Below are 11,658 nucleotides of genomic sequence, written 5' to 3'. Positions count from 1 at the left end.
GTCAATGACTTGCACATAAATAAAGTTTTAAAGGATGGCCGGCTGATGAATGGCGACGTGTCCTTAACAAAATAATACTGTATATACATGAACCCACTCATGTTGGACAGTCTGTGATTCAGTCCTGTTCAGAATGACTCAAATCAAAGCCATCCGAGTTCAGTGCAGTGGAAACAACAAACAAAAAAAACTGGCTCAAAGTCAGGAGGGGTCAGGTACCAGCAGGGGGCGCTTGTTCCCTCCCTTTATCGGTTATCCTTTATTAACGGAATCCAACCATCGCTTTAAAATGCAGCTTCTCGGTCGGCTCAGCTGGTAATTCTCACATTTCTGCTGCAGGTTGGAGGTCGAGCGGAGACGCAATCACAAGAACAAACGTCAGTCAAGGCAAACGTCCATCAGAGGTTCCACCAAACATCAACTTTATGGCGCAAAAGTGTCACGATAGAGTAAAACTCATGAGAATTTGTGGGTTTCTCATCTATTCCAGAGTCGTCTCTTTTGGGTTTTTTTGCACCATAAGGCACTTTCGCTTTGGCACTCCGCCACAGTGGTCGCTACCTCCGAGCTCCTTCTTCCTCGCCCTCCTGTATGAAGCGATACAGCTGGCTCGGTTCGTCCCTGAAGTCGTCCCGTCCTGTCAGATGAGCCAACACTCCTCCCTGCTGAAGCCGAACGCCGTAGAGCTGAGCCTCGACCCGTCCGGCGCAGAGGCCTCGTTCCACCAGCCAGTCCACCAAGTCGCTGCCTCGGAACGCCGCCTCCTGCTGGGAAGGAAGCTGGTTTGGCCTCGAAACGAGTCCACGCTGGTCGTCGGCTTGGTCGGACTGTTGCTGGGGAATCTGCTCCTGAGGTGCGTCGGGGTTGGGAACGTGTGGTCGGTGAAGTTGGGATGGAGGAGAATGTTGGCCGCTAAATTCGTGATTTTCGTAAACCGGGTGCAGATTCCGCGACTCGTGGTCAAGTCGCTCGGGAAGGTGTCGGGGTTGACGGGAAGGGGAATGTCTCAAAGCGCCGCCATCGGCCTCCTGCCCTCCTCCAAACCTGTCGCTATCAGAGGAAGGATTCACCTGTCGAAGCATTCACACTCTCCCCTGAGCCGCTAAGGCCGACAAAGAAAGAGAGGAGGCGGGAAGGAAGGCGAAGGAGGAGGAGAGGAAGTATGAGGGGAAGCAGGGGAAGGATTAATACAGAAGAGAGAGAGAAGGGAAAGGAAGAATTTCACGTCAGAAGAAAAGCACCCAAGTCTAGAGTTTTAGTAGAGTTTTGTTTTAGGTCAGTTTCATATTCGACACCTAAAACAAACGAAGTATAAACGTCTAACATGGCAAGACTTGAATCTATCAACGGCTCAGTGGACAGAAACCAAAGTAGATGCAGCGAACAGATGAACAGGCAACATGCAAAAAGGATTCAGAGAAAAACAGCAAATCATTTGGACAGAGTCAGGATTCATCATGCAGTTAAAAAGATCAACGACGGGACAGAAGCAAACGTCGACTAAAACCTCCAGAATCAAACGTATTCATTCTTAAACAGAAGCAACATGAGAGGAACTTGAAATAAACCATCTACGTGTGATTTCCAACATAAAGACGACATTTACTGAACAACACACGGACAAACACACCAACCAGCGTCCGTACCTGCGAGTGTGCACGATGTCTTGGACGCACTGGTCTTTGTGGTAGCGGACGAACTGAGTGCAGGTGAGCCGGACCTCCTCCGGTACCCCTGAAGGACTCAGGTCCTCGGGTTCTCGGCCCTGCCACAAGCTGAGCAACCTGAAGGACACACAAACGCTGTTCTAGAGCCGATTTCACATTAATCTGTCGACCACGATGGAGGAAGTCTCACCTCTTCTTGAAAGGCAAGATGATGAGATGTCTGTCCAGACCAAAGATCCCAAAGGACAGGAAGCCCTGAGACATGAAGACAGAAGGAAGAACTGCATTTAGGTAGCAGCAGATGTTGTTTTTGAACCTCAATGTGGACACGATTATTGTTGTGAATTTACCAAAACTAACTGAAGTTACAGGTAAATATTGAACATAAAGCTGAAAGTCTCTGGTGGTGCTACAGAGAGAAAATTAAAACCCTGTTCTACTAAATCTGGATTAAACTGTCCATGGACACCAGACACATGGGTACCTGTCCATAGTTGGCCACAGCGCAGAAGAACTGCAGCTCCAGGTAAAGTCTTCCTGGATCTTTGTTGAACAGCCACCACAGACAGCTGGACAGGTTCTACAGACGGACAGACGGTCACCAGTCAGACATCAGGACTAGTTTACACGGCTCAGTCGGGTCAACTAGAGGTAGAGTTGGTGATCTTTGGGCTAGAATCACAACCTGAAGCACAACTCCACCCACAGATTTAACTGAACCAAGGCCACAGGGTCAACTCACAATTTTACTTTCCAGGTTCTGACCAGAAGCAGAGCTTTGTTTCTGCACAACTTTGAGTCTTTATTTGAAAGTCTAGTCGCTGCTAACAGCTAACCGCTAACCGCTAACAGCAGGCTGCTGTTGTGTCACAGACTGATTCCTGCTCCAGCTTGCTTCATAGTCAGCTACCTCATCACAGGTGAACTTCAGGTTCTACTCTGCAGCCTCGGTGAGCTTAGCATAGCGCTACATGAACCAGTTCTCCACCTGCTACAGGTTCATGATCAGGCCTACATATATGTAAGATGAGTGATAAAGTTGATTTTGATGCTTTGTTATTTTTTTGTAGTGGCAGATTCTTAATTTACTGCCCTTTGGGGTTATTAGCAGAAAAAAACGTCTTCACCTAAAAACTGCTATAAAAATAACAGAATCTTTTTTTTTTGGCTCAAAGCTTTCAATCAACTTCTGCTCTAATCAAAAATATCAAACATGCAGTTATTTCTGTTATTTTAACCCTTTAAATGCCCAATTTGATTACATGATATCACAGCTGTTAGGATGTTTAAGATTCAGCCTAAATATACATTAAATTAATAATAAAATTGATTTTGATGAGGGTTAATTACAGTTAATTTGCATGTGTACAAACAATAACACATAAAAAGACTGTGTTCAGTCATGTGACACTCGTTAATGTTTTCCCGGACATGTTTTCTTTGGGACGTCGGGTTTCCCACCTGATTCAGAACCTCCTGTTGCCTCTAAACTCCGTCTCTGACACATTAATAAACCTACAGCGGGTTTTATTCTCACCGCCAGCAGGCTGACGAAGAGCAGCAGACAGAGCAGGACGTGTCTCACGGTCTGCTTGTCGTCGGCGGCGGCTGGAGGTCCGGGTGGAGGCAGGTTCAGCGGCTGCTCAGAGGAGGAAGAACTCTGCTGCTGCTGGCCGTCACACAGCGCCCCACTGTGGCCTGGAGGGGAATGAACAAAATGAAATATAGAAGTAAACACTAAAATCCATCTCTGCTCAATTTCTTAAATGCAAAAATCGATGTGAGCAAATGAATTTCTAAATATTTTTACGAGCACTTCATGTGTATATACCTTTTTTTTGGAGATTTAAAATTAAATTTGTCATTTTTTTGACAGGAATTTACAAAAACAAGACTCTTTCGTTTCAAAGTGAAAACAGATTTCGACAAAGTGAATTAATTAAAAATGTAAAATAAGTGATTGTATTGACCACGACTGAGGGAAAAGTCAGGGAGGGTGTGTAGCTTTTTATAGTAACTACAAAGTCATAATTCACACTGAATAACTGGATGAAACTTGTCACCTGTGCTGTTGGTGTGCTCCCGCTGTGTGCTCGCTATCATGTCAGGTATCGGCTGGAGAGGAGAGAAGCTGTGGAGGTCTGTGCAGGAGAACACATTAAACATGTTAGCTATAGATCAGTTATAGACTCATGTCAGCGTTTAAAAGCAGAACAGAGCTACCTGAGTTGATGCTGCAGGCCGGTGAATTTGCCACCTGCGTCTGTTGTTGTTGTTGTTGTTGTTGTTGTGGTGGGTCCTCCAGGCCAGCAGGGGCCCTCAGCTCGTCGCCGACGCCCGTCACGGCGGCTCTGCTCAGGGCCTGGTAGCCGCTCTGCTCCCTCTCGCCCTGGCTGAGGCCCATCAGAGAAACGGCCCCGAGGACCAGGCTGACGGCCAGAACCACCGCCGTGCTGATGATCTGGAGCAGAACACGAATCAAACTGAAGTATAAGACTCAAAACTCACCCACACAGGACAGCGTTGGAGACACATTTAACAGCTGAAGCACACGTCTGACATCTGCTGCTGCTCAGTGGAAGCTCAGGAGGAGAAACGTGATCTAAGCTTCAAGGAAAGATCAGCCGACTTCAGCATGCTTCTATCAGAGAGCCTTTCCTGATTGGATTTCCTTTAAACCGTCTTTTATTTCTTCCAAAATTACGCCGTTTTTATTTCCCATACTGTGTTTTTATCTGTCTCATGACTTTATGCCGATATGTTGTATTTTGCTGCTTTGGAAAACATGTTCTGACTTAGATTTTGGGAGGGATTAGTGAAGGGGAGGAGGGTTTACTGTTTGGTGCATTAAAAAGAACTGATGACGAATCCTTGAAAATCAGAATCAAACTCACCCAGACATGGCAGCACTGCTCAGATCTTGTTTTGTTCACTTAACACACATCTAATAGTCGGAGCACATGTTTGACCAACGATGCTGCTCAGTTGAGGCGAATGATGATAAACGTCATGACCAATGAGGGGCTCCAAACCACCACCCTGACTCTGGTATTTATAACATTACTAATTAGACGTCTATTTAACGAGTTTTAATTGTATTTTGTGGTTTTAAATTAGTGCTTTGGAGCAAGAATTTAACTGTGATCCCTATAATGAACCGAGAAGAGAGAAGACGGAACATACGCCGATAATCAGCTGAGAACTGAGAACACATTAACGTGGAGTTGTTCCAACCTGAGCTCTGCCGTAGAAGAAGGCGGAGTCGATGGTTTCAGTCCTCTCCCCCGACACCAGGAGACCTCCGACCATCAGGAAGGGAACTCTGCACACACAGAAACAATAATACAGTCATTACTTCAAGGATCATCTCATCCATCCATCATCTCTACACCTGAATCCTCACTAGGGTCATGGGGGGCTGGAGTCTATCCCAGCTGACTCAGGGTGAAGGCAGGTTCACCTGGACAGGTAACCAGTCTATCACAGGGCTACACTCCACCTTGCAGCCCTTGTTTAACAATATTAATGTACAAAACAAGAGATTTTAAAGGTTTCATTCCCTCATAGCGGGTGTTGGTGCCGACTTACCCCCAACCCAGGATCATGAAGACTCCTGGTCTGAGCCTCAGCAGATCATCTCTGTTCGTCAGAGCCAGACACAGAGGGATCAGACCTGAAACAACACACACCCAAACACACATCTTACTTCAGTATTCTGGTTCCTAGCTTCTCGCTTCAGATAAACGTTATGTGACTGAAGAAGCCTAGGAGCTCTTGAATACGTGTCCTGACCCGTCCAGATGTAGGTGCTGTACAGAGAGCCGTAGAGCAGAGTGAAGGTGAGGATCTTTCCCACCAGATTATCCTCCTGCTTCACCAGGAAGTTCCACAGGATCATGCTGACACACACCAGGAACTGCAGAGGGAAACACACAAGGTTCAGCTGGAGCAGGACGGTGAACGTCGGGTCTCATGGATTAATGAATACAAACGAACATGTTTGAATGACCGACCTGAGCCAGGAAGAGGTTGAGCACAAAGAGGTGAGGAAGTCTGTTGAACTTCCTGCTGAGCAGCATCACTGCTATGGTCCACACCTGAGAGAAGACAGATGATCACAGGGTGTGTGTTCATGTTTGGGGAATCAAGCCACATAGTTCAGCAAACTCTGTCCTTGAACTCCGTCAACGTAACACAACAAGACAAACACCTCCTGCAGCCTCGTGCTTCTTAATTATAGTCTATTAAGATCATCTTTCCAGCACATTTCTCTCCATCACCTGGACTGTACTTCTAAAACAATCTGTAAACTACTACTTTATATAGTTTGTGTAGAGTTTTAAGCCCTAAAATGTCAATTATTCAGGTAAAAATCACACCAGAACGTACACTACAGGGTCTTAACCACAGCATTTAAACTAGCAGCGACTGTTGTTTTCTAAGACACGGTGACTTTACTCGTCAACACTGACCAGCGCCACGAGGCTGACGATGCTGATGTTGAAGCTGACGTTTTCCAGCTCCGTCACCAGCGGGGTCGGGTCCATCAGAGGGATGGTCAACAACCAGGCGGACACGTACATGATGGGTGCAGACAGGAAGGTGCTGATCACCATCCCCGATGTTACCTACAGGCAGGAAGACATTTAAAAACAAGGTCACACAGTCAGTAAGATTGTGTTTCTACTTTCTGTAACTCCGTTCAGACTTTGTGCACAACACTACTGATACTTCACAGGACTCCGGACCAACTTTTTCATTTGTTCGCACCTCCCACCTTGTCACAGGCAAAACATATGACTTCCTGAACATTTTCTTATCGATAGGCGCTACAATTTACCGATGTTCCCTGAACGCCCCACATTGCAGGCTGCGGTAGCTGCTGTTGGTATCTGTGGTGTGCAACCAAAAATGACTTTAAAAACAGTAAAGTAGGGAGTTCTAGAGTCAGATTTGTCCAAAATTTTAAAGATAAAAGCCTGAAATTTGCACTTTTTATTTCTCATCATGTCATTAATTCAGAATCTGTGAGACTCGACAAGAAGATCAAACAATGTCTGGATGTGGGTGAGTTGAAATATGGGGAAAACTAATTAAAGCAGTCATGAGAAGTCCCATCTTTGAGCAACTACTGACAACAAAATGATAACGAAGAAGCCAATTCGTGATGTTTTCTGTAAATAGTGGCCTAACAAAGGCAGCAGGGTTGGGTTTCTACTTTTCTGCACAACACTACTGCTACTTCACAGGACTCCAGACCAACTTTCTCATTTGTTTGCACCTCCCACCTTGTCCCAGGCAAAACATATGACTTCCTGAACATTTTCTTATCGATAGACGCTACAATTTACCGATGTTCCCTGAATGCCCCACATTGTGGGCTGTGGTAGCTGCTGTTGGTATCTGTGGCGCGAGACCAAAAATGACTTTAAAACTAATAAAGTAGGTGATTTTGTTTACATGTTTACACCTTTTTCTATGAGCAGAAGAAAACAGCGAATGCAGGTGCGATCTGTTTCTCACGAGACGGGCCGCGTAGACACCACAGTACACCAAAGTTAATGAAGTTTCCACCGCTGTGGTTAACGCAGCAGCTTCCTGTGTCGGTTACAGCGACGCCAATACAGCTTCATGCACTCGCACCAATGAGACCACATGAAACTTCAACTCACACTCTCTCAACAGCAGCTAACTTCCAGGTCTGCTTCACTAACTGAAGTAGGAGAGTGGAAGTGGGCAGTATTGTAGATGCAACTGAACAGCAGCTAACTACCATTTTCTAGGCTTTGCATGTGTGTGTGTGTGATCCTGTTTGGGTTTCATCTTGTCATGTGAGCTGGTCCAGACGCTGACCTTCTGGATTGGACATGCCGCGGTCATGCAGTTCACATGTCACAGCGTTTCAGATGCAGGATCAGAACATGAGGAGAACGTACCACCTCCAGCTCCATGTTATAGTGTCCTGCATAGATGGCCACGCTGGGCGCCGTCGGGAAGACTCCGTACAGGAAAGCAAAGTTGGACAAACTGGTGTGGTTGGCGCTGGTGCTGTTCACGCCCACGTCCAGGATGTCCACCATGTCTTTACAGACCAGCGGCATCACCAGGCTGCAGAGACGACACAGAAGAATGAACACAGGTGTGTGAACAACCCAGCGCTGAAGGAGTTCTGGTCTGGAAGCCCAAACAGTTTCTAACATGGGTTTGGATGCAGCAGGGCACTTGGTTAGCAGCTTAGTTATCAGATAAACCCAAATACGTCCTTTATGGAGCTCACAAGGTTTCAGTTTGTGTTGGGATCATTTTAGAAACTCATCCTGCAGGTTTCAGGCTGTTGACGTTTTAGCCTGTATGTACAGCACAATGACAGTAAAGTTGATTTGATTTTGTATTAATGTGCACACTATGATACAGCCCAGCCCTACTCCAGTCAGTCTCTGCTTCCTTCAACACATGAGCTCTGATCAGGTGTCATTAAGAGTCATAGAGGTCTTTGTCGTGGTGCCTGTTGTCAGCTAAACCCCTACTGGAGCTGAACAGGAAGGATCACTGCAGAGCTACTCAGTTACCAGGAATATAAAGTGGACTGATTTTAATAAATTTAAGGTGCTTGAAATGTGTATTATTGAGGAAAACGGTATCTGATTGAGACTCCTATTCAGCAGATGCTAAATAATAAACCAGACTGGGTTGTCTCTACTAATGGACACATAAATAATAAAAATAATAAAAATAATAAAACACTTTAATATAATGCAGTCCAACACAACCACTGAGCTACGACCACAGCCCTCACCTCCCACCACACACATGTCCACACTGCTCCACTTACAGTTTGGCTGTGATGAGCAGAATCAAGGCCACTCCAGTGTCTCGGGTCAGTTTTCTGAGCTGACCGACCTGCAGCAGAAACACACAGCTGGTTATTCACTTTACAGTTCATGTGTGTTAAAAACCAAGTTAAACAAAACAAGTTACACGTTTGGCTTTAAAAACATTGAACACAAGACTCGCCATCGTGAGTCCGAGGTAGAACAACGCCGCCCCTCCGAACGAGTTGGCCAGACCGTCTATGAACTCTGACAGCACGGCCGGGATCCGCTGACCCAGAGCAAAGTGGGAGATGATCCCCACCAGGACCATGAACACGATCGGGTTCTTCAGCACCTGCAGGAGTGGAAGAAAACACGCAGATAACAAAATGAGAGCCCTATCAGAACAGTCTCAGACCAGTCTGCATAAAGGTCTGTCTGCACAATACAGATCCTCTGCAAAACTTCAGTTTCAGTGTTGTTGTTCAGAGGTTGTAGCTAAAGAACACACAGACAGCAGAAAGGAAGGACAAAGACAGTTAAATAAAAAGTCAGTAGCAGGATTACGATTACTAGTCAGACTAGTACCAAAGACACTGAGAAACAAACTAATGCAGAAATTTAGCTTTTAGGTCAAACTTAAGGCCAGTTCATGCTTTCTGCTTCTACAAACGTCTACAAGGGTCAGTGGGACATAAATCTAGCCATCTACCAAGTCTGCATCCATCCATTATCTATACACACCGCTTTATCCTCACCAGGTGTCCTCAGCGGGATGCGAACCGACAACCTTCTAGCTGTGAGGCAACGTTGCTAACCACCGAGACACCTGCAGCCCATTCTCCATCATGCACACCTTTACAATTTATCATTTACAACTAAAGCAGTTGCTGCTGGACATTGAAGGTACTTATTTTCCCCTCGACGGTGTCCAAACACAACAGGAAGATCTAACATCTCCAGAAATCCAGTGTGATGTCCACCCACTGTCCTGACAGCTACTCAGGAATAAATCACACTGACAAGGTGTTAAAATCCAGCAGCTATATTCTGTACAAAGTGCAAAGTCACAGACTCCCAGCAAGTGTTTGTCTGTGTTCAGTGTGAGAGGCAACGCGTCCCCATCGCAGAATAAAGTTGATCTGGTGTAGTACAGATAGAACCACGTGTGCATCTGCTCTCTGATGCAGAAACCATGAACTGGCCTTTAATACAAAACAAAAGCAGCTGTATCTGTAGTCGTACCTGTAAGACAACAACTCCCAGGATGCCAGCAGTACCGTGCTGTGGATGACTGGCCTGCCTCCATCTCTGCACCTCACACAGGGCGAAGCCGATGGGGTTGAGGAGCATCAGGGAGACCGGAGCGACCAGGTAGATGTACTGGAGGTATTCTGGATACGTGCTGCGGTACAAAGCGTCGACTAGAGCAGCAGAGACAGACAGAGGAACAGAGTCTCTGTGTTAATCATGGTGTTTTCCTCCACTGATAACTGGTATGAGCAGCTGGTGTTTCTCACCTATTGGGTATCCCAAAGCGAAGTCATTACTCTGAGTGGCGAAGATGGCGTACAGACCAGCCTTACTGTACCTGCTGTCTGGACTGGCCACCATCAGGGTGAGCACACACACCAGCACGAACACCGTCACCTGCAGCAGGACGGCAGCTTTAACAGATCACACTTTGCTTCATCTTAAATCATCTAAAGCACATATTGTAAACATGTGGTGAACACACACCGACCTTAGCGACCAGGACGCTCCAGAGAAACGCCCAGATGACGTTCCCAAAGTCCAACAGAACCATGTTTTTAAAGAGCAGAGCTGGAAGAGCAAACTTGGACACAAAGTTGCCCAAACCCTTGGCCTGGCTCTCGGTGATGATGTCGGCCCTGTGGGGGGGAATCAGAGGACGGCACACATACGAGCTGCCACCGTTAGCATCTTCAGGTTCCCAGTACAGCCACATACAACACAGTGATGATGGCACGGCTGCAAAACTGACAAAACTAACTGGATTTAACTTTGATATTTGATCTGTGCCAGTTTGGGGGTTTTAATGTAAAGATATTCTGGCAAACTGGGCCAAGAGGACTCCACCAGTTGAATTTGTACGACAGTGTGAATAAAAGAAGATGTGGACTTTGAGCTAGCACTGACCTGCCGGCGATGTAGCCGCACAGAATGATGCCGAAACACTCGAGCAGAGCCGGGAACAACTTGTCGATGGACATGTGGGGTCCGGCGGCGGGGCCGGCCGGGGCGTTGTGGGAGATGTTCTTCCCGTGGATCAGCACGTAGCTGTTGGCCGTCTCCATGGCGACGATGGGATGGGGGTCAGAGGGGTCGGACGGTGAATATCAGCGGTCTGGAGGACGACAAAGAAATACTGTAGGGGAGACGGAAAGATACGGTTTCACGACAGATAGAAAAAGAATGAATGTTATCCAAAAGAAATGCAGACTATTTTTACCTTCTGAACCTATAAACTCAGTGGGTTTGATGATATTTAAGAATCACATAAATTACACACTTTATCAAACTGTAAAAACACCAACCATAGAAAGATTTTTGACTTTCTGACGGTTCTTGACGTGCAGCTCTGTTGGAAAACGAACCAAATCTAAGCTTAAAATCTAAAAATCTGCTTGTTTCTTAATTCCTTTATCCTGTATTAACCCTATCCAGGACTTTTGGGGTGTTTTGGACCCCGGGGCATTTGGTTTAGGTGACAGGTATTTTTTTTCTTATTTTTAAGATTTTTTTAAATATAAAGGAGGGACATTTGGAACCAAAAATACTTCAACTTATCAGAAAATGTATTTAACATCATATTAAATTCTGTAATGAATTCCAACACATATCTTCTTTGTAGAAAGTCCTGAATAGGGTCAACAAGCTGATGTGCGGATTAAAGTGAAAAACACAGTTTCTTAACTTTCTAAACATTATTTCGCCATTTAATGTGTTTTATCAGTCAAAATCGCTTTATTTTATAAGTTCCAATTAAAAATTCGCCACAAATAAATCATTTGAAGCAGCCAGATTCTATGAAAAACAAAAAATTCTGTTTTCTTTGCCCAAACCGTGAAGCTATGACTGACTCAGCTGTGACCAACAGACACTTGGGAAAAATTCAGAGAGTTTTGGGCTGAACTGCAGGTTGTGTTCATACAGAG

The 11,658-nt window shown here is 45.7% G+C and overlaps 1 protein-coding gene across 1 annotated transcript; it reads right to left on the bottom strand.

The window, feature by feature from the left end:
• Positions 1-971: 971 nt before the first annotated feature.
• Positions 972-10,797, bottom strand: LOC103369169 (integral membrane protein GPR155-like). The gene is made up of 19 exons (XM_008297818.1): positions 10,640-10,797; positions 10,224-10,371; positions 10,000-10,129; positions 9,725-9,903; positions 8,682-8,834; positions 8,500-8,567; positions 7,604-7,775; positions 6,140-6,295; positions 5,681-5,764; positions 5,460-5,583; positions 5,256-5,340; positions 4,902-4,989; positions 3,891-4,128; positions 3,731-3,808; positions 3,205-3,365; positions 2,152-2,247; positions 1,858-1,922; positions 1,647-1,784; positions 972-1,102 (listed from the first exon to the last, which is right to left on the bottom strand). The coding sequence occupies exons 1-19, from the start codon at positions 10,795-10,797 to the stop codon at positions 1,054-1,056; spliced, it is 2,370 nt and encodes a 789-aa protein (XP_008296040.1). The 3' UTR covers positions 972-1,053.
• Positions 10,798-11,658: the final 861 nt, after the last annotated feature.

Source organism: Stegastes partitus, unplaced genomic scaffold, assembly GCF_000690725.1.
Source record: "Stegastes partitus isolate 25-593 unplaced genomic scaffold, Stegastes_partitus-1.0.2 Scaffold1251, whole genome shotgun sequence".
Classification (NCBI taxonomy): domain Eukaryota; kingdom Metazoa; phylum Chordata; class Actinopteri; family Pomacentridae; genus Stegastes; species Stegastes partitus.
The sequence above is the reverse complement of the archived record's forward strand: the minus strand, read 5'-3'. Positions and strand labels throughout refer to the sequence as shown.

Excerpts from the sequence above, each read along its gene's own strand:
- LOC103369169 (XM_008297818.1), bottom strand. The coding sequence starts at position 10,797 with ATGGAGACGGCCAACAGCTACGTGCTGATCCACGGGAAGAACATCTCC. Across the intron at positions 5,584-5,680 it reads TCAACCTCTTCCTGGCTCAG|TTCCTGGTGTGTGTCAGCAT; the intron begins GTCGGTCATTCA and ends TTCCCTCTGCAG. Across the intron at positions 3,809-3,890 it reads GGCCTGCAGCATCAACTCAG|ACCTCCACAGCTTCTCTCCT; the intron begins GTAGCTCTGTTC and ends TCTCCTGCACAG.